This window comes from Podarcis vaucheri (genome assembly GCF_965113315.1).
Source record: "Podarcis vaucheri genome assembly, chromosome: 8".
Lineage (NCBI taxonomy): Eukaryota > Metazoa > Chordata > Lepidosauria > Squamata > Lacertidae > Podarcis > Podarcis vaucheri.
In genome coordinates, this window is record NC_138766.1 from 49,587,441 (window position 1) to 49,613,625 (window position 26,185).

Here is a 26,185-nt window from a genome sequence, read left to right on the forward strand (position 1 = left end):
GAGGTGATGGTTCCAATATTTCAACTAATTTATTCCAAAAGTATTTAGGCGCCATCTTCGCTCCTCCACCTGTGCCCTTTCTTTCCCTGGTTGTTTTCCTTTATGGTGGCCCTTTAGAATTCTTGGAAGATGCCTCTTGTGTCCCTAAACGCTCTAAACTATCCATACAAGCCTACTTCAGTGTGTCCCTCGAAGTCCTGTATTTTGAATCTCACCATTTTCCCCCTTCGCTTTTTTTGAGACCTTGCTCCACTTATGTGTGTTTCAAATTGTGATGACCCGAAGGTGGACACGATATTCCAGCTGAGCCCTAATCAGGGCCAAGTAGAGCAATACCATGAAATCCCATGATCTGAATAAAGTGTTTCTGTTCATGCAGTCCCAAGTGTGATTATTAGGCCCTTTGCCTAACACTTACATATGCAAAAGATTAGCTAAGTAAAAGCTGGAACAAACTGAAAATATCCTTCCACTCTCCAAGAAAAAAAATGTGAAATCATCATCACTAAGTATCTTCCCTCTTCCCTGTAATCTATAGGCTCTTAAAATTGCCAACTGCCATTTCTGGTCAGCTTCTGGCAACTTCAAGGTTCTCAAAATTCACTAATTCTTTATACACTTTCTTGTGCTTTTAGTGGGTCTGGGGAAAGCAAAGACTTTTCTAAACCTTAGAATATATTGTCTATTGGAGGCCAATTGGAGAAAGGATATTAAAGCTAACACAGCACAAATCAGCATATCATATATTATTGTTTCTATGCTTATCAATTTTTGTGATGGAACCAGAGGGAGACATTAGTTTTCTATTGCCTTCATTTGGACAGAGAGACTACTGATATTCAATAAACTTGTTATGGGGTTGCTACAGTATTTGCTTATCCCAGCAGGTGTTAACGCAAATATGGATGAGTGGCAGCAGCAGCAGAAATCTCAAGTATATGGGCATATCCCCATGCCCAACTTATCAGCGATATGAGGAAAGAGGTTACATGTTTCACACATTTAGCCACTTCCAATCCAACAACCATTCAAAAGCAATCCATTTCATGTTTAATTTGCAGGTTTCTCTGAAGTGCTGGAAATCTAATGCCCACGCCTAAGGCCATAGAGGAAAGATAATGCTTTTAATTTGTCTGACATTTCCTACGATGGTTGCCAATATTTTACTGGCCCTATTGCTGTGCCTTTAACAACAACTTGATATTCAGGCAGTGGAAGGTAAATAATATTATTTATATATTTCAGAGCTTTTATGCCCTGCCAAATAATACACTTATCTCAGAAACTTAAGCTGTTTTCTAAAGATCAGGGTGCTGTGAAGTGTACAAGGGCAGGACAGCTCTTTTTTCTGATCCGTTGGCATCCTACAAGTGCTATGGCATGGGCTGTTCACAATGCTGCCGAACATAGGTCCCTTTCTCTCTGGCAATCAAGGAGGACGGAGAGTATGAAAGGGAATAGTTTCCCCACTTTTCTAATGAGCATCTATGTAGACTTGCAGTAGAAAAATTAAAAGAATGTAATCCAGTGTAATACCTAATCCAGTGGCCAGTCAGATACATATGAGATGCAGGTAAAGGTAAGCCGTCGAAAGGTCCTTTTTACCTTACCTTACATATGAGATGCTCACAAGCATGACACAAGCACAGTCCCATTCTCCTAGTAATTCAGAGGCATCTCAATTCATGCTCAGGTCTTTGAGAACACCTAATTAATCTGTATCAAGGATCAACAGATTATAAGGGGCTCTGGAAATAAGGTTTGGACGAACACAAATAAAGCTACCCTTTTCCTTAATGAAAACCAAATGACGTAGACTAAGCATAGATACTGGGTGGCTGCGACACATTTGGACTACCACAACTTCCTCCCTGGCTATACTTAGTTTCTCCATAGTCACAATCTATCAGGCTCTCAGATGAATAGGTCTGCATGGGTGGAGTAGGAGGACAGGGGAACAAGACTTAAAAGTGCCTGGATGCAGGCCATGGGCAATATGTTTCCTTCCCCTTGTGTAAACAAAATGGAAACTAAAGCAAGTCAAGGGATAAATAATGTACATTTAAGTGTGCTTGGGAATGCCCCCTTTGGCAATTCTAATTCGTGTTAGTGATTATGATAATAGAACAAGGCCATAGCATTTACTGCAAATTAATTAATCTGGAATAAGAGTGTGATCTTGTTAATGCCCCATGGGACACTCACATTTGTACAATTTTATGTTACAGATTATTCTGCAAGAAATGTTAATCATCTGATGCCTGGCTTGATATTCTGTCAAACATGCACACACAGAAATAAAAATTAAATTGCAATGAAAAGACTAATTTGCCCTTTAGCAAATGTAGGTGTTACACTGTGGCGTTTCTTTTTAATCAAAGTAGAGCAAGACAGGGGAAAATTAATGTCAACAACATAATTTACAAAAATAGCCCTCCTGCTCTGTTGCTCACAAATATTTTCAAAAACAGCGCTCTGCATGCCAACGCTTTGGCTTGATGTAGTTTACTTTTGTGTCATTAACACTCTGTGCCGTAAGCATAACTCAGAACTAGGGATTCCAACTCGAAATGAACCTCAGCTAAGATTCCAGCTCTCAGTTGTGCTGGCATGAAGATTATTCTCTTCAGTGATAAAGAAGACAATATCCTAGGGAGACTGGAATTAGTCCTACTCTGCATCATTCAAGCCAAAACACAAGGCTTATCAAGAAGCAAGTAATTGCTAGCTAGCTAATGGCTATGGGAGATACACCACACATTCCGGCTAAGCATATCCTGGCAAATAACTAGCAAAATAAAAAATAAAAAATGATATTATGCATTTTTTTAAAAAAATCAAAGGCCTGTTTTTAAGCAAAGAGAGAGAGAATTACCTCTTCAGATTGAGACGGACTGATTCTGGGCATTGGTGATACCTGTGGTGTTTTCAGATGTGTACTATTGCTGTCCGGAATGAGCTCTCTATGGACTGACTGGATGTGGTTTTGAAGTTCACTTTCTGATTCAAATTTAACATTGCAACTTGAACAGCGAGTCTTCAACCCTCCTGCTTTGCTTTTGTTCTCTGTGGAACTCAAGTTCTCATTCTGGCCCATGCCTTGCCTATTACTGCTGGAAGGGATGTTGACACTTGGACTGCCACTTTTGCTGAGATTAACGCAGGCGGCACACAGACCATATGGCAGGCCATTGATGTCAAGTTTCACCAAGTCCTGTTTTGAACGGAATTCCTTCAGGCAAGAAGCACATTTGTACAGTTTCTGGAGATGCTGCACTCGCCCTGTGGCCTGCACTGCTGAAGTGCTGCTCGTCTTCTGCATGTGAAATGTCCCATGGATCTTCAGCTCCAAAGTGGAAGTCACTGTTTGCATACATACCACACAACGGAATCCCGTCAAGGAGTTTCGCAAATCAGGGTGCATCTGACAGTGCTCCAAAAATTCTTCCTCGCTCTGAAGAGGCATTTTGCAAATTCTGCAATTCCCTGTATCTAGGCTCTTACTATGTGTGACTTTATGTTCTGTAAGAGTCAGAAGAGACGGAAATCGCTCGCCGCATATTGGGCACATATAATGTTTCACTGGACCCAAATGTGTCTGCATGTGTTCACGGAGTCCGTTTTCTGAAAAGAACGTCCGAGAGCACACATTGCACTTGTAGTTCCCTTTAATCAGTTCTGCCTTTTTCTTAATTATGGCACTTTCCCCGGGTCGGATGTTGTGATCTCGCAGCTGGTGATTTTGCAGGAGAGACTCCATTGTATAGGCCGCCCCGCAAATATCACATCCGTACATTGGCTCAGATGTATCGACGTCTTCTTCACTGCCATCATGGCTATTGTGTGACTCCTGGCTATTTGTCAGCAAGGTCTGTAGCTCCACTTCTTCTTTCTGAACTGGCTCAGATGCTCCATTGGTTCCACAATTAGGGGTTTTTGTTTCAAAGACGCAGTGCTTTTCCCTCAAGTGTTTCTCCAGCAGTATGATGGCATGAAATGCTTTGCTGCAAAACTTGCAGTTGTACTTTTTGCTGTGTGTTGTGATGTGGCACTGCAGCTCCACCTCGGTACCAAAGGACTCGCCACAAAAGATACACTTGTGCACTTTCCCTTGGTTCTCGAGATGGTTGTGTTTGACATGGAGCTGCAAGTCCGTCTCGTTGCGAAAATCCCAGTTGCAGGAGGTGCACCGGTACACCTTCTTTTCGTTGCTGTGCTTCACGGCCAGGTGAAGCTGAATGGAGACCTTTGAATCAAACACCTCTTGGCACAAAGTGCAGCGGAAAAACACGAAGGTATGCATGTCGAGCAAGTGCTTCTGCAAGTCATCCACTGAAGTAAACTGTTTGTCACAACTTTCACAGATGTAATAAGTGGAGGTTATCATGAAGTGGATGGTCACGTGCTTCAGCAGGGACTCTTGGTTTGGAAACTCCTTGTTGCACTGAGGACAAGTCAGTTTGGGTAGGACAGTGTCAAGGTGTGTTTTTAAGTGAGTCTGGAAACCATCCAAGGAAGTGTACTTAGCACCACACTGATTGCAAATGTATTCTCCAGTAGGGCGTGGAGGAGCACCACCAACCGCTTGCATCATCTTTAAAGAAGCCTGCTCTATAGTCACTGGAGACAAGGGGCTCATGGCTCTAGATTTCTTTCCATTATGAATGTAGTTTAGCGCTAACGGAATGTTCTTGTGATTTTCCTTTATATGTTTATTCAGTTTAAGAACACTATTAAATATTGGGGAATTTGTACAATAAGAACAAGAATATACTTCCACAACTGGGTCCTTAGGGGTTCCCAGCACAGGAGAACCAAAACGGGAACTACTGAGATCACAATGGACTTGTCTAATATGCTCTTCCAAAGAAGAATCAGTAAGAAATCCCATGTAACAATGGGGACAAAAGAACGCATTACTGTCCTTAGCAGCTGGATTTGCAAATCCGTGATTACATCTAATGTGTTCCTGAAGAGTGTTGAGGTCATTGAAAACTTCCGAGCAGAAGTTGCACTGGTAGATCATAGCAGGCATGGTCGAAACAATCAGCGCAGGATCTGGGCCTTCGTGTATTTGTTTAAGATGCTCGTTCAGATTGTAAAGCGAAGGTAATACTTCCAAACAATACTGGCAAATATGGGCCTGTTCGGGTTTATCTAAATGCATAGTTTTCAGGTGTATCTGGAGCACAGCAAGGCTCGAAAACAATTGCTTGCTGCAGTATATGCAGCTGTAGGTAACCTTGGCTTGCTTGCTTGAAGGCCCCGTGATATCTGTCACCTGTTGGGCTGCCCGTTTTCTTCCACGGCCTTTTGTTATGGGGGGAGCTGTTTCAACCATAGTTGAACTGTCCACTGAGAGGTTTGAATCTGGTGTAGTGCTAGACACTGAGGTGTAGCCAACAGTCACTAAAGAGGGGCTGTTGCTATGGTTGCATGATTCGGGCTGCTGGTGGCTATCCATGTGGCTATACAGCTCTTCGACACTATGGAAGTTCTCTGAGCAAATACTGCACATGTGTTTCTTTTCCGCTCCATTGTGAGCCTGCTCCATGTGGTTTACAAGGGAACTTTCCTCTACAAAGAGTTCGTGGCAGTAAACGCACTGAAGAGCAGCTCTGTCTTCATTCGGGGAACACTCTGGGTGGCATTCTGCTATGTGCTTCTGAAGGTCTTCGGGGAAATCAAAACCTTCTTCACATTGACTGCACTTCTGAGTGTCCTTCATTTTCCAGTCCTCCATCCGGGAGGCAGACTGAGAACCATCTTTGTTCCTCTCGTGGACTTGCATGTGACCGTGAAGCGAACTAGAGGAGAGGAACCCACGCCGGCAAATGGCACACTTATATGGCTTGTTAGAGGTATGAGTCTTTAGGTGGATTTTAAGGTGATCGCTTCTCGAAAACGCTGCATCGCACTCGCTGCAGTGGTATTTCTTATCTCCCGTGTGGAGTTTGATGTGGCGATCTCTGCTCCGCTTGTGTTTGAAAAGGCGGCTGCAATACGTGCACTTGAAAGGGAGCTTGTCGCTGTGACTTTGCTCGTGGTGCTTCAAATAGCTGAGGCGGCTAAACGACTTGTCGCAAAACTGGCAGGGGTAGGGCAGTCCAGGAACACCTTCTTCTTCGCCAAAATCACAGCCGTCTCCATGGCTTGGGGAAGTCTGGTCTTTGCTTGAAGGTGAAGAAGCTGGCCATGAGCAGGAAGGGTCATCCTCAATGTCTACTCCATCTGGAAAAAGGGAGGTAAGAGAAGCAAACTGTTAAGGGCTTCCTCTTCAGACGGTACTTGTCATGAATATATACATTTGATCAGAAATGTATTGAAATGCACATGAAATTGTACAACATCGGCAGGCTGCCTTCTGCACCCGCACCCATATCTTCTATAATATACTAATTCAAATCGGATGGTAAACTAGGAAAAGCCATGAAATCGGTCTGTTCCCACATTATCCTTTTATTGCTTTTATCATTTGTAGTTGCTTGATGCGTATTATACATTGACATCTTTATTAAAATGCAGATTTTAATATACTTAATGTGTCTTTTGTATCCACCATAAAATGATTTGTATACTACGGGAACAACTGGAACTGCCAACCAGGGAAAAAATATTAGAAAATTATTTCAAAATTAGGAGTCACCCGCATGCCTAATATTTAATAAAAACAGAATAATTCAAATTTCTCACTTTTGTATTAAACTTGGTCTGGAAAAGAACATAGTTTAATGGATTATTAGGAATTTTGGTGCTCAGCTACAAGAGTTAAAGAAGAAAGCATAAAGCACAATGAAAAAAGTATCTTCAGAAACACGCTGTTGGGATCTGGTGATACCCTCTACTACTTTGCTGCAGTTTCCCACTTGAACTCAGATAATTTAGCAGCTACTAACCAGCACCAAAATAAATACATGGCTAATAACACATGAGTTTGTATTAGGTTTATATTGAGTCAGCCAGGGTTAAGTGAAAAGAGTGAACTTCACAAAAGCTTGATTCGAACCGTGTATTATCTTCTTCTAAAGTTCAAGAGGTTGCCCACCATTTCTTCCTCTTTGCAAAAAAAACTTTACTGGCGGAACTTCCTTAGTAAAACAGAGCCCAAACATTTAGGTGATCATAGACAAAGCAACTTGCAAAAAAAAAAACTGGAAACAGGAACAAATGACAAATTATTATGGTAAAAGCTGAAAGATTTATGAGTAACAATGAAAAGACAAACAAGAACATATGCCAAGTAGTAACCAAAATGACTTAGCTATTATACTACTTCATTTCTGGGTTTTAGGCTGAAACCTATAGAAACCAATTTCTTTTTTAGATGGAGAATGTCTACAAATCACTTATGACAGAAAATACTCTAAGAAGAAGTGTTTCACTGCTAGAGTCAAAAATTAGTTAACTCAAAATACTTGTATCGTTATACATTAACATAATTTTATGCTGATTTTAGTTCCATTTATATACAACTGTTTATTCTGACAAATGATTTGTTGCTAGTTATTTAGAGCTCAAACTAGCACAAAGTCCTCTTGCTCACATCCATTGAAGTGAATGAGAGCTATGCAAGAAACTACCCATTAATCTGAAAAGGATATGCACAGGAAAAATTCCTAGTGCATATTCTTAACGGAACCATTCATTTTAGTGTTTAAAACACTGATCCAGCAAACAAAACACCTGACACTTGAAGTATTAAACAAAACCTTTAATAATAATAATAATAATAATAATAATAATAATAATAATAATAATAATTTATTTGTACCCCGCCCATCTGGCTGGGTTTCCCCAGCCACTCTGGGCGGCTTCCATAGAAACCAAAAATACAGTAAAATATCACAGATTAAAAACTTCCCTGAACAGGGCTGCCTTAAGATGTCTTCTAAATGTCAGGTAGTTATTTATCGCTTTGACATCTGATGGGAGGGCGTTCCACAGGGCGGGCGCCACTACCGAGAAGGCCCTCTGCCTGGTTCCCTGTAGCTTTGCTTCTCGCAATGAGGGAACCGCCAGAAGGCCCTCGGCGCTGGATCTCAGCGTCCGGACAGAACGATGGGGGTGGAGACGCTCCTTCAGGTATACTGGGCCAAGGCCGTTTAGGGCTTTAAAGGTCAAGACCCGCGGACAGGTAGGGTCTCAGCCTGCGTACCAGGTGGAGTTGGTAGACAGCTGCCCTGGATACAGAATTGACCTGCGCCTCCATGGACAGCTGTGAGTCCAAAATAACTCCCAGGCTGCGCACCTGGTCCTTCAGGGGCACAGTTACCCTATTCAGGACCAGGGAGTCCTCCACACCAGCCCGCCCCCTGTCCCCCAAAAACAGTACTTCTGTCTTGTCAGGATTCAACTTCAATCCATTAGCCGCCATCCATCCTCCAACCGCCTCCAGGCACTCACACAGGACCTTCACCGCCTTCACTGGTTCTGATTTGAAAGAGAGGTAGAGCTGGGTATCATCTGCATATTGATGGACACCCAGTCCAAACCACCTGATGATCTCTCCCAGTGGCTTCATATAGATGTTAAATAGCATGGGGGAGAGGACGGAACCCTGAGGCACCCCACAAGTGAGGGCCCAGGGGTCTGAACACTCATCCCCCACCACCACTTTCTGAACACGGCCCAGGAGGAAGGAGCGGAACCACTGTATAACAGTGCCCCCAGCTCCCAGCCCCTCTAGACGGTCCAGAAGGATGTTATGGTTGATTGTATCAAAGGCCGCTGAGAGATCCAGCAGAACCAGGAAACAACTCTGACCTTTGTCCCTAGCTCGCCGGAGATCATCAACCAGCGCGACCAAGGCTGTTTCAGTCCCACGGTGAGGCCTGAATCCCGATTGGAAGGGATCCAAATGGTCCGCATCCTCCAGGCGTGCCTGGAGTTGTTCAGCAACCACGCGCTCAATCACCTTGCCCAAGAATGGAAGATTTGAGACTGGGCCATACTGGCCGGGTCTAAAGATGGTTTTTTAAGAAGCGGTTTAATGACCGCCTCTTTCAGCGGATCTGGGAATGTTCCCTCACAGAGGGAAGCATTCACCACCCCGCAGAGCCCATCGCCCAGCCCTTCCCGGCTTGCTTTTATTAGCCAGGATGGGCAAGGATCAAGGAGACAGGTGGTTGGTTTCACGCGTCCAAGCAGCCTGTCCACATCCTCGGGGGTAACGGATTGAAATTGATTCCATGCAACTTGACCAGACAGAGCTCTAGCACTCTCCCGCCCCGGCCCTGCTCCCACGGTGGTGTCTAGCTCCTTCCGAATATGAGTGATTTTACAGTGGTGCCCCGCAAGACGAATGCCTCGCAAAATGAAAAACGCGCAAGACGAAAGGGTTTTTCGGTTTTTGTGTCGCTTTGCAAGACGATTTTCCCTATGGGCTTGCTTCGCAAGACGAAACTTCTTGCGAGTTTTTTTCCCTTTTTCTCAAAGTGACCGCAAAGGTTGTGCGGCCGAGGGAAGCCCCGCTGTGGGTCATCCAAAGTCAGCCCGAGCACGCCACTCACCTAAAAGGCATGGAGAGACGGAGGGAGCGTGCAGAGGAGGCTCCTGCAGCAAAATAAAGGCAGTCGGCAGCCGGAGGGCTCCAGGACCCGGAGCTGCGGCGGGGCCGTCGATGGTGTTGCCGGAGACTCCTCCCTCTGGGCCTCGCTCTCTCCGCCTTCACCGCCGCTTGCCCTGCCTGCGATCGGCCGGGCTCATCGCTCCGCTCTGCAGAGCGCGGCGGGACAGGTGTCCGGGGACGCTTCGGCTGAGCGCGCCCCGGGATCGGAGGTGCGGGGTGCTTGCTGCAGATCTTATCTTCCGGGGTCGCTGGGATGGCGGCGGTCGGGGCTTGTGTTATGTAAGCGCGTCAGGAGGGACTGCTTAAGAGGCCGGACGAGGCTTATGCAATGGCCAGATGCTCCCTAGGGGTCGAGGCTTGCAGTTGCGGGAACGAGTTTATACCTGTAGCCGCTAAGCCGCTAATAGCCGTGCTTCGCAAGACGAAAAAACCGCAAGATGAAGAAATTCACGGAACAGATTAATTTCGTCTTGCGAGGCACCACTGTATCTGCAAAAAACTTAGCAAAATCATTGCAGGAAATCTTGGGGGTCTTTACAAGACCCCGGTGGTAAAGGTGGTTCCGTTAAATTGCGAACCACCTGAAAGAGTCTCCTGCTACTATTTTCTGCAGATGCAATAGAGGCGGTGAAGAAAGTCTTCTTCGCCGTCGCTATCGCCACTTGGTAGGCTCGACGCTGAGCTCTAACCTGTGTCCAGTCAGATTCGGAGTGAGTTTTCTGCCACCGACGTTCTAGCCGTCTCAGCGATTGTTTCATCGCCCTCAGCTCCGAAGAAAACCACGGGGCTGTCCGGGCTCCATGCAATCGGAGAGGGCGCTTCAGAGCCAGACAGTCGATAGCCGATAGCCAATTTATTTGTATTATAGGTAATAATATTTCTTGGAATACCAAGTCAATTAGAATAATAACATTTTTAAAAAACAAAAACCCTGAATAATCATCCTTAGAGAAATCATATATTAAATGTGTGCCGATAAATAAATAAATTCAAAACTCCTTATTAACTACAGTATCTAAAAGGCAAATTATTTATCATACAACACAAAAGCCACAATTGGCTTACAGAAAAACACTCCAAGTCTGCTTTCTTTAAAGTAACAAGATTTCACTAGATTGTGAACTTTATGCTTATCCACAGGAAACAGAAGAGGATTTTTCCTTTTCCTGCATTTCGAAACCGATAACAACACCATCTCACTATCAATGCCAGACAGCAACCATCTAACTCTGAGAAAACAACCAATACCATTCCTGGATCCTTGCCCATTCCAACAATGCTTTTAAGTACAAGCAGAATAGTGGACAGGTTTGTGTCCTCTTCTTTATTACTCAGAGGCTGTTCACAGGCTATGCCTGATTCCTGTCAGGATCTTCAAACTGCTCCATGATCCAAAAAGATTAAAAATTAAATGGGCTACCACACAGGGAGCATCTTGCAGATAAGGCAGCCTACCAATATGGGAAGAAGCATAGGAGTCAGATTTGACTTCAGCTGTCCCGTGTTCTGTCTTCTAGACAAAATATTTTATAGTAAGTAGGTTACATTCATTAGGGCAATACCTTCTCTAAACATCACTGTGCGAGTCCCATTGGAATTAGTGGGTTCGTGGGAATTAGTGGGTTTTCCTCTTAGGTCAAATGTTTATTTCCTTATTTTCATATAGCGTCATCAATGTGCATGATGCTTCACAGAATGCAAAGGGACAAAAGCTAGTTGCATTTTAAATAAAAGCACACATTCTACTCATGTAAAAACACCAGGCGGGCCCCACAAATAAACCAGAGGTGCATTTTAAACAAAAGGAAACATTCTACTCATGTAAAAACATGCTGATTCCTGGGCTGTCCGTGGGCCTTAGTTTAGAAGGCGATAGGACTGGATCCGGCCCCCGGGCCTTAGTTTGCCTACCCACAATCATAGAGGTGGGAGAGGCCATGGAGAGCTTTAAACAAAATGTCAAAGAGGAACATCACATTACACAAATTACAAAACTTCAGATGTAACTTTACCAATATAACTTTTACATTATCCCATAATTTCACCTGACAAATCCTGATGTACACATGTTAACATGTGCAAATGTGTCTATACATAATGCACATCACACACACACACACACACACACACACACACTACACAGACCCCCCCTTGACAGAATTTTGGACCTCAGGAAAGTCCCTAATTACCACCCCTTTGTCTCTCCTTTATCCCACATCACCCTCACCCCTTGGCAGTTCTTTTCCTTTGGGTTCCTTTAGGGGAAAGGGCTGTCTTGAAATATTTCCTGCCTGCTGGATTACAGCTCCTCAGGGCATGATCTGAGGCGAAGGACCAGCTTCCCCTCCCCTCCTGAAGTGCTCAGCCAGGAAGGGAGGGAGGGGGGAAACCTCCAGGCATATGGCTTGGCTCCCTGAAGAATCAAGTCCTGAGCATTCTTTCCATGTCCCCAGCCCTTCCAAGAACACTCCACCCACCAAAGCACTCTTTTTCTCAAGTCTACTGTCCTTAAAGGGGCACAAGAAAACCGTTTCAAGGAAAATGATTCATGTTCTGTGAGGAGCACCGATCAACATCAAGCAGCTGGAGCTTCAAATGCAACTGCTTCATTTCGTTGAAACTTTAAGGGATATTCTTGTCTTTGTTTTAAACACCAAAAGCATGATTTTTTTTTAACCAGCCCATTCTTTATAAAATTGAATTTATGAGTAATGCAATTTTGATAAAATTTAAATATTTTATTTATTTTCCAAAGAAAATAATGAATAAATACATACAACTTTCATCATTACAAAGTATCAGCTAACTACATTTGTTCCTGTGTTGTTTTGTTCCAAACAATTATATATACCTACACTGTTTCTGACTTCCTTGGTTTCTAACATACAGGACAATTATGCAGATTTTAGTGCACTAGAAGGGGGAAAACATGAAAAATCAATAACAACAAAACTCACAGCAGCCAACATATCTAGAGAGGCTTAAATGTCTGAAGAAACTGAAAAGTTTTAACTGCCCTCCTAAACACAGGCAGTGAAGAAGCCAAGCAGATCTCCTGGAAGAGGGAATTCCAGAGGCAAGGGAGCTACCACAGAAAAGGCCTTTTCATGCATTGTTATAGAATCATAGAACTGCAGAGTTGGAAGGTATCCTGGGGGTCATCTAGCCCAATCTCCAAGGAAGGAGAGTCTACCACCTTGCCAGTCTAGTCCACTGTTGAACAGCTCTTATTGTCAGAAAGTTCTTCCTGATGTTTAGTCAGAATCTTCTTTCTTCTACCTTGAAGCCATTGGTTCAGTCCTACGCTCCGGAGCAAGAGAAAACAAGCTTGCTCCATCTTCCTTGTGACAAGGGCAAAACTATGGGTGTTTAGCCAGAACCTTTACCCCTGGTGATAACTCCAGAGGGTGCCACTGAGGCTCTTAGCTTGTCAACTATTTTTTACTATCTGGACTTCTCTCCTTCCTAGGCACCCTCCCCTGCAGCCCTCAGACTCCCACTGACCCCCAAAGCCAAAACAGGGAGCTCAACCAATTCCAGGAGGGAAACACCAGAGCAGCCCTTTGAAAAGAGCAAAGCACACCCAGCAGAGAAAGTGGGCCAAGGAGCAGTTTTCAGGTTTGCAAGTTGCTATGGAGAGAACTGTGTGTGTATGTGTGTGCCATTTTTTACTGGTGCAGCTGGTTCTTCTTACCCAAGTGTAGAACCTTACATATGTCCCTATTGAAATTCGTTTTGTTACTTTTGGTCCAGTTCTCTAATCTGTTACAGTCATCTTGAATGATTCTATGATTCTATGTTATCTTCTGCAGCATTAGCTACCCCTCTGAGTTTAGTGTCATCTGTTTAGTGTCAGTTCCTTCACCCAAGTCATTTTTTAAGACATTGAACAATGCTGGGCCCAGAACAGGACACTGCAGTACCACATTTGACACCCTTTTTCAAGATAATGAGGAGCCATTAATGGGTATTCTTTGGGTTCGGTCAGTCAACCACCTACAAATCCACCTAACTAATTCAGTCCATATTTTACCAGTTTCTCCACAAGAATATCAAGGGAGAATTTGTTAAAAGCCTCAATGAAATAAAGATATACTATGTCCACATCATTCCCGTGATCCACCAAGCTTGTAGCTCTCTATATAAAAAAATAGATTTGTCAGGCATGACTTGCTTTTGAGAAACCCATGTTGGGTCTTAGTAACCACAGCATCCTTTTCTAAGTGCTCAGACTGGCTAATTAATTATGTTTTAGGACCTTATACATTCCTGAAGGAACAGCAAGAAGGGCCTCTATGGAAGATGTCAATTCTCCTGCAGGATTATATGGAGAAAGGTGTGTTTGGTGCTTTATAAGTCAAAACCAGCACTTCCAAGTTGTACTCAGAAACAAATAGGCAGCAGAATATTATTCTCCACGACCTTCCAAAATTTATCACAAAGAAGGCTTGCAGCTATTACCATATATGATCATAGTTCTCAATATATATGTTATTAATAGCAAATTTCCAAAATATGTATTTAATGTTGTGAGAGAGATAGCAAGTTCTTTGGTACAAGAAATAGGCTTTGCAATCATTTGTGATCCCAACTTTTCCTGAACTTAGTTTTAAATGATGATATGTCCTACAAAGACATGATATATTCTTCTATAAATATTTGTAGAAATACATGAGTGTTTGGAACAATGCACCACTGCTGAGACTCTACTGTATTAAAATCACTTTCTTTTTGTAGCTAGTGCCTGATCACTTTACCTATTACTATTACAGTTAGTTTACTTATAACTGTTCTCCTCAAATTTATTTTGCTTATATTTTGGTATACTTTCCTTTCTTTTAAAAAACTATCTCCCCTTGCTTCCTTCTAAGGTTCTTTCAACTTTAACATGAGACACCCCCCCCCCAAAAAAAGGAAGATTAATGAACTTCAGAAGCAGCACTGACTTATTCTTATGAATCAGGCCCAAAATGATTCAGTGGAATAATAACCCCTAGTGTTAAAAGGATATCTCATTTAAAACAATATTAAGACTGCAGAGAGCTAATTATTGCAACTCCACTTTAAAAGTGAAATTCTACATTTTCTACACTGTAAAGGGATCTCTTGCTGCATTGATACCTGGTAAGATTTCCCATTTGGTATGAACAGAAATTAACAAGAATTTCCTAGGGAAGATTGGAGGGGTGGGCACAGGGAGGGAGGAAGTTGCACATACAAATTGGGTGAAACAGACTGGGAGATATCCACACAGAGGATCAGCTCTGTACCAAGTAATGGCTGCTTAGAGTTCCACAGAAGGGGGATAGAAGCAGACCAGGGAGCCTCATGTCACCATTGTGCAATTACATGGAATGTAAGGGAACTCTTTGCTGTACATTATCAAAGCCAAAACACTGGCAAAGCAAGATGTACTGACTCCAGAAAGGATATGGAACTAGCAATCATAAAACACATGGGAAATTTGCAGTAGCAGCCATGTTTACTCTAAAATATGGGAGGAAACAGGCAACAGCCTTTTGGAAGCTAGCTGAACAGTGTTGCCGCTATCAAGGTAGGGAATAAGTTCTTCCTATAAGGTCCATTGCATTCATATGCCTTGTTTGTGGATTGAAGATGACCTGCATCACAGTCCTTTCATTCCATGCATTTTGAGGACTGACCAATATGTTGTGATGAGTTCCATGTTTCTTTTCAAAACCTTTCTTTTTCTGCTTTGCAAAATGAAGCTTGCTTGTGGCCTTTAAGTGGTCCCTATAGACATTTTGTTTTGTATTCCACCAAGTTTTTTATTGATTTGATTGCTGCCTCTCCCCAATACAGATTTATCTGTTTAAAACAATTGTTTTGTTTAACTTTTAAAGTTGTAAATCACCTTGTGAGGAAATGAAATAAATAATAAACAAAGGGGGACCTGGGCAACTACCTCTGCACCGCTTTCCCACAGAAAATCACCCACCCATCAAAAGGAAAAAAAGGGAGAAGTTGCTTTTACAAATACCAGCATCTTCTCAGTAACTGTGGTAAAAGCAGCTGAGGGTAGAAGATATTCAGCCTGGGAACCTTGCGAGTGGTTTAAGAAGCTGCATAAAAATGCAGTATTGGCTGCTCCTGAGTAGATAGATAGATGATAGATAGATAGATGTAAAAAGAATAAGACTGTAATATAATGTATAGTTCATGCCTTACAAAATTGAGTAGTAGAATACTATGAACTCCATGGTAATACAGAAACAGACGTAAAGGGCATGCTGAAGGAGGCCAATGGTACTCATATTAACCTATACTTTTATACATAACTTTTGTTTTCAAACTAATTTGATCCAAAGTCCATTTACGGACACACATATTAAATTTGTCTCGGGAAGCAGTGGGAGTTTTACAGACTATATCCTGAAGCGTTCCCCAGAGTATTTCATGACTTGGGGAGTGAGGGAGATAAAGTACATTTTCTAAATCAACGATTGTGTGTGAGTGTGTACACATGTGCATATTTCCCTTTAAATCCTACCAGTCGCTAAGTGCTACTTACTGTAAATGCCTTTTTTGTGTTACTGCAAGGATTCTGTGTTTCAATGTGATGCACTTAGCATGTCCATGTTAATTTTTAATTTTGGGAACCAGGCACTTCACACCAGCTGACTTCTAAAGCGAGGCCTAGCTTGTGCAATTGAAGAGAGAGAGAAAGATGCTAGAAATCAGCTGCATGGGCTATGAAGTCTATTTACACATGCAGATTTGAATGGATCGTTAGTGCATCGAGGGGAGCTCCCCCCACCCCACAGCAGCTCTTACTTGCTGAGTTTCACCATTTCCATAAAGCACATTAAAACAAGTGTGTGAACACTCTGAGATGAAAGTACCAAACACTCTTGAGATTTCCAGTGGAAAGTAGAGCTGCCTGACTTTTCTCCAAGCAGACAGGAATGCCCATGATTCAGCAGCCTGAGTAAATAAAAGAGGTCCTTATTTCCTAATTTTTCTGGCTGGCCACACTGCAGCACTCTCTGTGCCGCTGCCAACGGGAATGCAAAGCTGGAACTACACCCAGCAGCTGAAGGACTGTCTTTGTTAGCTAGCCAGGCCTTCCTGGCCATCTTCTGGCAACAAAACTACCATATCCTGCAAGAAAGATCTCCGTCTCGGGCTCGAGAGCACTCTAGTCTGCCTAATAGGACCAAACAACAGATTTTTGCCCTGTCTGTGTTGGAGGAGGACAGCTGGAAACTCAGTTAGTGGCAAAGTAACACCTGTTCAGTCATATTTATGGGGAAAGTGCTCTGCTAACAGAAAAGTGAAGTAATACCAGAAGGAGTTATTCCACAGGGGTGGGATGAAGGAGGCATCAAAGCACAAAGCACCTCTGTGGTGCAAGCAGCCAGCCACTCATGTGCCAACCTCAATAGTTGTGAAGTCTTGAAAGTGATCTTATCCCCCAGTGCCGCTCACTGAATTAACAGAGCTGCTTCTGAACAACGTGGCCAGGCATCAGAAAGGGGCATGACTTACACACATTTGGGCTCAACTGTTTTGCAAGCAGAAAAGCAGGAGCTCTGTTCTCCCTTTTCTATGTATTTGCCTTTATTTTGGCTGACATCACCAAAGCTCTTAACAGGCTTGTGATCCAAATCAACAGGGGCTTGAGTGCTTTTGAAAACACCACTCTATAATCAGCTCAAAGCAAAACAATTTAAAAAATGGTAAAGAACATGGAAATGGCTCTAGGCCCCTGTTAAAATTAGTTGAACCTCCTAACAAAATGAGCTGCATGAACATTATGATGCAATTAGCTGGTCAATTGGGGCAAGACATCGCTTTTTCACAGGACGTTCTCAGCTAGATCCAATTACACATAGGTCCCGCTCACTATGCAAAAATTCGCTTATCCGAATGTAAATAATTAGGCCGAAATACCACTATACACGCCACAGATTCAGATATCTGAACAGACAGAGGTGGCCCACTTCATTACTTGTTCCTTACTGCCTTTTCAGGCAGAAACCATGCAGGGAGTTAGAGAGGGGACAAGATCAGACAAATCAGGGAGCAGGAGATATCAGAAATTCAGTTTTTCCTTTGGATCTTTTTTGCTGGATGGCTGCAGTCATTTCAGTAAGATACCATGGTGTTGGTGGTGGTGGTGTGTGTGTGTGTGTGTTTTGGGGTGGGGGGACTGGAGAAATCCCAGATTAGAAATGCTTCCATAGGAAGCAATGGAAATCATGGACTCATTATGTGAACGCTCGCCTAACAATTTGTAGGGAATGCATTGTAATGTAATGTAATGTAAGTGAGACCTGTATGCAACCATAAAGCAAGCTCTCTCTCCAAAGGAGGCATCAGTACTTTCCTAGAATAATTAAAATAGCCTTCCTGACTCAAAGGAGCTCTTGGATGTGCCAGGATTAGACTATCAGGAATCCACCATCAACCTATCAGACTTAGTTCCGGCACCTCTCCTGAGGGTTCGAGCAGACCTTCTCTGTGTCCATAATTATCCTGGTGTTGAGGGCAGGCTGAGTGTTTTCTGGGTGGAGGAATTTGGATGGATTGGGAGTTGACGCTTTGATGCTCTACCAAAAGAAGATCTTTCAGGGAGGTGCGTGTTTCCGGTTGCTCCCTAAAAGCAGCTCAACAACTTTGGTGTCCTCCTCAAAGCAGCTCAACAACTTAGGGTTGTCTGTCAAAAAAAAAGTTGGGATTTCCTGCACCTCTTTTTCTAGAAAAAATAAGCACTGGTTACACTGACATTCATATGGTTGTGCCTCAGGTTGCTTTTGGATGGGTGGTCATGTAAGGGGCAGTTGTTCAAGCCTCGAGTTCATGCAATTGTCTCTCAGCACAATGATCCCTTCTCATCCCACCCCATTCTGCCAAACATAAAGGACACATTTGTTTTGTGAAGAAGCGAAACAGCTCCAGCTGGGCCTAGTTTCCTATCAGTGCTTTGGATATTGTAAAGTTGCCAAATATAAAAAAATGGGACTTTGATTTTCATCATTTAGGGATGTTCATTAATAAAAATTCAGATCTGTTTAGTAAAATAAGCAAGTCTCTAATGGGTTTTTTAAAAGATGGAATATCCCATCATTTTCCACTGCTGTGATCCAAGAGCAGGTCCGAACAATCTAAAATTAAATAAGACTACAACAGAACACAATATAAAGCAGCAGCCAACAAGTTGTCAAAGCCTATCTCAACAAAATACAGCGATTGACTCTGGACCAACAGTTGTGTAAGGTATACAAAGGAGATAAAAAGGTAAAGGTACCCCTGGCCGTTAGGTCCAGTCGTGGACAAATCTGGGGTTGCGGTGTTCATCTCACTCTATAGGCTGAGGGAGCCAGCATTTGTCCGCAGACAACTTCTGGGTCATGAGACCAGCATGACTAAGCCGCTTCTGGCAAACCAGAGCAGCGCACGGAAACGCCGTTTACCTTCCCACCGGAGTGGTACCTATTTATCTACTTGCACTTTGACATGCTTTCAAACTGCTAGGTTGGCAGGAGCTGTGACTGAACAATGGGAGCTCACTCCATCGCGAGGATTCAAACAGCCGACCTTCCGATCGGCAAGCCCTAGGCTCTGTGGTTTATACTACAGCGCCACCCACGTCCCTGTATACAAAGGAGGTACTGATACACAAAAAGATGCTAAACACCACACACACAATGATGCTGCACTAGGGTGGAAATTCGCCTTTAGCCTAGTGTCTCATGCATATATTGTTATGGACACTGTAGGCTGTGAAATGTACAGAAGACTGATGAAATAAAAACACTACCCCAGGACAAAAGCATTCGCTTATTGCTACAGCTGGATGTGAGCATCCTCTTGGAGACATAACAGAGCACCAAAGGAGGCATGTGATCTCCCACAACAAAATTGGTAGGCTGGTGTCCACTTGCTTTCAGCAGCTTAAGCCTTATCATCCATAAGCCTCCGACGTGGTTTCATGACCACAGCAACAGCAGTTGAGGGATTGCCATTCCTGTCATAGACAGCTTCACCTGCCTCAGGTTGCTGACCAGTGAGGGGGAAAGGCCTCTCCGCAATTCGTGATGCTACAACCAAGTGGTCAGCCTGGCCAGTTACGTATATGTGCAACTACTGTGCATGGAGCCACTTGAAGAACCTAAGAATCCAAATGTAAAGCAAAACAGTCACCTCTTGAGTCCCACTTTTGTGTCATAAGGCCACAGAAACACGTTGATTTCTCCTAAAATTAGGAGTCACCAAGCAGCCTACAGCTGCTGGATTAGTACATGATCAAAGAGAAAATATGGTACATCAGAGGGCTAGACACCTCCCAGTTGCACGCCTTGCTGATATATTTTTGCTACCTGGGCTAGTTACCTGTAACGACAGACCTGTCATTGGGCCCATAACTGTCCTTGGGCCCATGGGGCTCAGTATGATGTATGTGGAAGTACAACCTAGTAAGGTTCCTTAACAGAGACAGGATTTACAACAATGGTTACTTTCGAAGAAAACACTGTACAGAAAAAGAATTGACAAAGCAATATATTCCAGCAGTGGGCGAAAGCAGACACACCAGTATATCCCTAGACTTATTTACATGTACACAAACATAAAAGCAGGCATACTGTGCATGGAGCCAGACACACTTTTGGCATACATTCCAATGCAAATTTAAATGATATTAAATAGGAAATGAACAAATATGACCCAGGTAAGTCAGCTGACCAGATAGATAGTAGGTAGCTCCTGTCAAACAGTTTTGTGTGGGGTTTTTTGCACCCGAGTTACTACATATAATATAGCTTGTAATAGTTTGTTTCAGATTTTGAGGCAGGATATACCTTTTATTATTACCAATGTGCAACTAGTTGTCTAGAAAGCTACCCTGAATATACGAGAAGGCATATCAAGGAAATGTGATGGTCTGACCAAATTAAAAAGACCTCAGATAGTATTGAGATAAAATATTGTGCACTTGCTGGGCATAAGGCCATGCTAATAAATATAATACTTGGCTATGATTTTCTCAGCACATCACATAATTTAAACTTGCTTAACATCTGTGATATTCAGATAATACACATTATGTGTATCAATTGTACAGCACACATTTCAGTTTTTTCGCACAACTATCAGTTCTTATAGTTTACTGAGCACCCGTTGTGTCTCCACAATTTTATGTTGTCCCACAAGGTGTGTGATGTCCATGCAGAAAATATATTTATACTTTTAAAAAAATAAATAAATGTGGGCACCATAATAAGTTACCAAGCCTCAAGCCATTTTCAATAGAGCATCATACATTATTACACAATTTCCTCCATTTGCTCTCAACAGAAATATAAACAGTTTTGGAAAAGCTACAACTTTAATAATACAACCACCACATTTTTTTCACATCAGTGGCCCCACATTAAACTCACTCATTTGTCTCATAACTTATTTAACTGCTTGAAAACTAATACTCTGTAATGGGCATTCAAAAGAGAAATGTGAACTTTAAAAATTATTTATAATTTACAGATGTTTTTAAAATGTATCAATATTTCAAAACTACTCTGGGAGGACCAATTAAATGTATTAACAGTTGGGTTACTTGGGGAGAAAGTTAAAGGGGTTCTGCATTAACAATAGCATCTGGTGGCTTTTTCTGTTTTAGACACTGTGACAAGAAAGGAAAGAGATTCCAGACTCTGACAACATAAAACCTTCTAACATCTGAAGTATTTCTTTCATGCTTAAGTCATAAGTTATTTTCCCAAGTAGCTTTTTCTAGCGGAAAGTTATCAAATAAGATATTCTGCCTGTAATATATTCTTCCTATAAAAGAGACAATAAATGTTTTCTTCATTATAACTTCAAACAAAAGAACGATTTCAATGTCCATCTCTTCCACCTATGTTCTCTGTTTATTCAGCATATTAAGATAAAAAGATGATTAAAACGTATAGATTTCACAGTCACCATCCATTTTGATTGAATATATCCTTCAAATTAACTTTCTTTCGATTTATAATAGAACACTGAGACACTTAATCTCAGAGTCCTGGGTTCAAGCCATTTTTGTGCCCATGTTGGGCAAAAAGATTCCAGCACTGCAGGGGGTTGGACTAGATGGCCCTCGTGGTCCCTTCCAACTCTACAATTCTATGATTCTAGGTTCATGGGTTGATGAATTAGGTATGCACCTCGTTCGAGATATCTGAAGGAATGCCCACATCCTTTAAGAACTTCTGGGGATACCATTCTTATACCATCCCCGAGTAAAGAAGATTGTTCCATTACCCAGGATAATATTTTGGTAGTGGCGCCCAGCTTTGGAATGCCAAATACTAGTGCTGCTGACTCTGTCTAATTTTAAGTGCCAGTTGAAAAGCCTGTATCTTCAATCTGGTCTCTTGTAAGGAAGGGTCATGAAGGGACATCAGTAGCACTCAAATAGTGCAGAAACAGTCTGGGGCATTATAAGCTGAAATTTATAAAAAAAAATATGTTTTGTTTCTACTGTAACCTGCCTGGGATCAAGGTACAATGAAGGCTGGTGTATAAATACAATCATGGATTGGATTTATTTGTTTAACTGTATTCCAGTTTTTAGACTGAATTTTAATTGATTTATACATACTATGTTTTAAAGTGTTTTGTTTTTTGCTTTGAGTTGTTATGGGGCATCTCTCTCTCTCTCTCTACACACACACACACACACACACACACACACACACACAAACACATATATGAGATTTTTTTTTTTTAAAAAATTATATCAGATTGGTTAACATACTGTTAGCCAATGCAGATGATACAAAACAGAATTTAGATGCTTCAAGGGCAGTCCCACTGCAATAATCTAACTGAGATATGATCAAGGTGCATGTGATAGTGGCCAGTTCTGCTCTCTCCAGGAAATGATGCACATTCTCTATTGCAATCTGCAGATTAAAGCCTTTTCATCCCACCCATCAACATTCATCTCCTATCCCTATTTTGTTTTCATATCGCTCAAACATGCAGTCTAATGAAAAGTGTTGGTTGAGCTTTAAAAGCCTGCTCACTTCTTTGGGACTTTCTAGCTAGCCTTAATAAAGGCATATCCTACTGTTACCTTTCGAGCTGTCATTTGCCCACCGCTTCTTAGATTAATGACAAGCATACGAGAGCACTGCTGTTTCAGTGGTTAGGTATTTGCTGCATCACTATGGCTTAGTTTGCCATGGTCAAATGCAACAACAAATAATGCTTTGATCAAACTACAAAGTGATTAAGTAACTCCCTCGCTAGGAAAGTAAAGAAAGACAGATGAGAAGGGGGAAGGTATAAAGAGAGGTTTCGTTCTTGATCCTCTAAACTAGGGATGAGGAGCCTGTGGCCTTCCAGATGTTGCTGGAGTACAACTCCCATCATCTCAAACCACTGGCTATGCTGGCTAGGGCTGATGGGAATTGCAGTCCAACAGCATCTGAAGGGCCACGTGTCGCCCACCCCTGCTCTAACCAGAGTTTTAGAGGATTTATCTGAATGCAGATAGAGTGGGGTGTTATCAACTTGGGTTTCCACATCCAACACTAGCACTTTAGGCATTACAACTGTTGGGATACTGCCAGGGAGACAAAGTCCATCTTGGCCCCACGTCGCCTCCGGACATCCATCGATCTCCCGCAGACATGCTGCTCTGGTTCGCCAGAAGTGGCCACATGACCCGGAAGCTGTACACCAGCTCCCTCGGCCAATAAAGCGAGATGAGCGCCGCAACCTCAGAGTCGGTCACAACTGGACCTAATGGTCAGGGGTCCCTTTACCTTTACTAGATGCTGGACTAGACACCATTCTCAGGTCAGTGAGGGAAGCCTCCATTCATCCCTGCTTCATGGAAAATAAGAAAATCAAAACTAGCAGGATTGTTTCATCCTGTAACATTGTAGACTACAGATGAGAGGAAGCAATGGGTGACAGTCAATTTCTTCAATGAGCCAAGTCATATTAATTACAATAGGCCTACTCTGAGTAAACATTAGCTGACTACCACCCAACATCATTTGTTCACAGGCATAATGATGCAAATTAATTTTGATCTAGCAGGGGCTGATGGGAGTATTTCGGTGTTGCATCTTTAACCGCATTATCTGCTGCTTGCTTTTAATGTCAGTTGCATGCAAGTTTCCCAGTGAGGTTTGACTTAATTGCAACTGGGGAAAAGTGAATCCGCTTTGCAGCCAACATTTTCTTTCTCTTACGTATGTATTCCATTTGGGAAAGCCTGCTGGAAGTCACGATTAGCTGCCTGAAATAGAGGCCTCTTCAAAAATGCAGATATCTTTTCTTTGTTTAAGGCTGTATCTAAAACAACCGGTAGCAGCTTCCTGTGATCAGAATGGAAGCACTATGTGAAATATAGTAAATTAAGCCTTTGGCTGTCATGATTTGGGTGGGGGGCAGGGGGAAGAGTGAGCAGTAGAATAGCTACTAGATTTAGAAAAAAATAAAAATTATTTTTTGCTTCATTTACATCCTGTCTAAAATCTGCTGAGAAGCTCAAGGTGTCTTATCTCTGACTACCAGGGGGTATTCAGCAGCCAAAGCAGTTAACATACTTTCTAACTCACTCTCACTCTCTCTTTTTTAAGGCCACCTTATCTTATCAGGCTGATCTCTTCAGCTGAGGAGAACCCGGTATTTATCAGAAGCTGAACACTATATTGGCAGTTCAGGCTGCTGCCGACAAATGAATGTAGAGTAGAGAGAATCAGTTAACCAGTTCCACTCTCAGTTTAGACTAATCTTTGGTTTGTTTTAACCTCAGGAAACATGTCTTTCTCCCCTATTTACATGGTCAAAAAGGTACACACAATCCCATCATCACTAGAGAATCCGGGTGCAGAGTGAAGAATGTGGAAGCAGGTGTCTTCTGTGCTGTGCACACCAGGCCTCCATAACTTTCTCCCTTTGTAAGCTATGTGCTGGAGCAACTCGCCAAGTGGGGTGGACTCACAGCAGTAGCCTCCCAGCAGCAGCAGCATACTGCCCAATGGACCCTGACTTCAATGCTGCCTAGCTTCTTTTGGTACATGGTGGCAACACAGCCTGAAGGCCCTGCTGCAGGAAGCCTCACTTGTCCATGTGAAAAGTTTATTTGGATATGGTATAATACATCAGGATGGAGAAGACTCCTTTCACGCACATGCGCACTGCCATCAAAGCTATTTTCCCGGTGTGACACCGTGCTATCAAGTAAATGGTGAATATCTCATGCCCATGCGGGCACAGCAAAACATGCAGATCTTTCCTACCCATTTGGCCACTTGCCCCAGCTCCTAGTGGGCGTTCTACCTAAATAGGAAAGATCCCCACAGTCGATCCTATAAATGCAGTCATACTATTTGGTGCAGCAGGGCTAACAAGCCATAAGCTTATGAAGGGACTGTAGAAAGAAGCTTTGCAGTTCAAGGAGTCAAAGAAAGAGAATTTGATGTTCTTCTTTTTTCGTCTGTTTGATATAAATTGGAAAACTATATATAATTAAAAACAAAAAACACTGGTTGAAATACTGCCTTAGTGGACTGCAAGTCACAGAAAGAGAGCAAAAAGCAGACCATGGCAGAGGTGGAGTGTGTTCATCATGGAAGGGTGCAAGGTGGCCGCTGATTAAGCTATTATACTGGTCTAAGTGGACTCCAAGAGCAATAAAGCACTGCAATTCATATGTCCTTATACAGGCTTAAAATACAGCTCAAGCACAAACATGTGTGAAATAACCCAGAACCTTTATTACCACAAAGATATTACTATACAGTGGTACCTCGGGTTACATACGCTTCAGGTTACAGACTCCACTAACCCAGAAATATTACCTCACGTTAAGAACTTTGCTTCAGGATGAGAACAGAAATTGTGTTCCAGCGGCGTAGCAGCAGCAGGAGGCCCCATTAGCTAAAGTGGTGCTTCAGGTTAAGAACAGTTTCAGATTAAGAACGGACCTCCGGAACTAATTAAGTACTTAACCCGAGGTACCACTGTAGTAAATTGACTGGTGTTTCAGTCTTTCAATTAAGACTGAATATTAATGAGATAGTAATGTCTCTTAATACTGTATCAATTGCCATGCCACAGGCACTGGACAAAATTTGAATTAACATATAACTTTTCAGAAATATGTCACTCATTTAAAAACAGAATTCCTATAGTAGATTTCCCACATACCTGGCTTTATATCCATATCTTCCCTTCTGCATCTCAACCACCTACCATCGGTAGTGATAAGCTTAGGCTTGTCAATGCTTTGAATACCCTCTGTTAATTGTCTATTATCTTTGTGTGTCAGCACAGAGGAGAAGGGAAGGAATCATCTTCCAAGGAGCTCAGCCACTTCTCCTGAGAGCAGTGCCCTTGTCAGGGCCTTAGAGACATGAAAATATGTCACTTATTGGAACTGCAGTTGAATCAAACTACTGCCCTTGAAAACAGCAGACTAGATACTATCAAGCTGAACAGCACTGGCAGACCCAGTTCCATTGTGGTTCAGACAATTCTTTTTTTAAAAAAGAGAATAAGAGAGAACCAATTTAGGATTATATAAATTAAAAATGTTGCTTTCAATTAAGTATACTGTAGCAAGCAATATTTGCCATTTTTATTACCGAT

General features: G+C 42.5%; 1 protein-coding gene across 9 annotated transcripts in view; it reads right to left on the minus strand.

Moving 5' to 3' along the window:
* ZNF521 (zinc finger protein 521) overlaps window positions 1-26,185 on the minus strand; it is a 305,760-nt gene that overhangs the window by 175,022 nt on the left and 104,553 nt on the right. For all 9 annotated transcript variants that reach the window (XM_082234759.1, XM_082234755.1, XM_082234753.1 and 6 more), the window contains one exon: window positions 2,876-6,231. In XM_082234759.1, coding sequence (XP_082090885.1) covers window positions 2,876-5,791 — 2,916 coding nt within the window. In that variant the 5' untranslated portion in view covers window positions 5,792-6,231. The remainder of the gene's footprint in view (window positions 1-2,875; window positions 6,232-26,185) is intronic.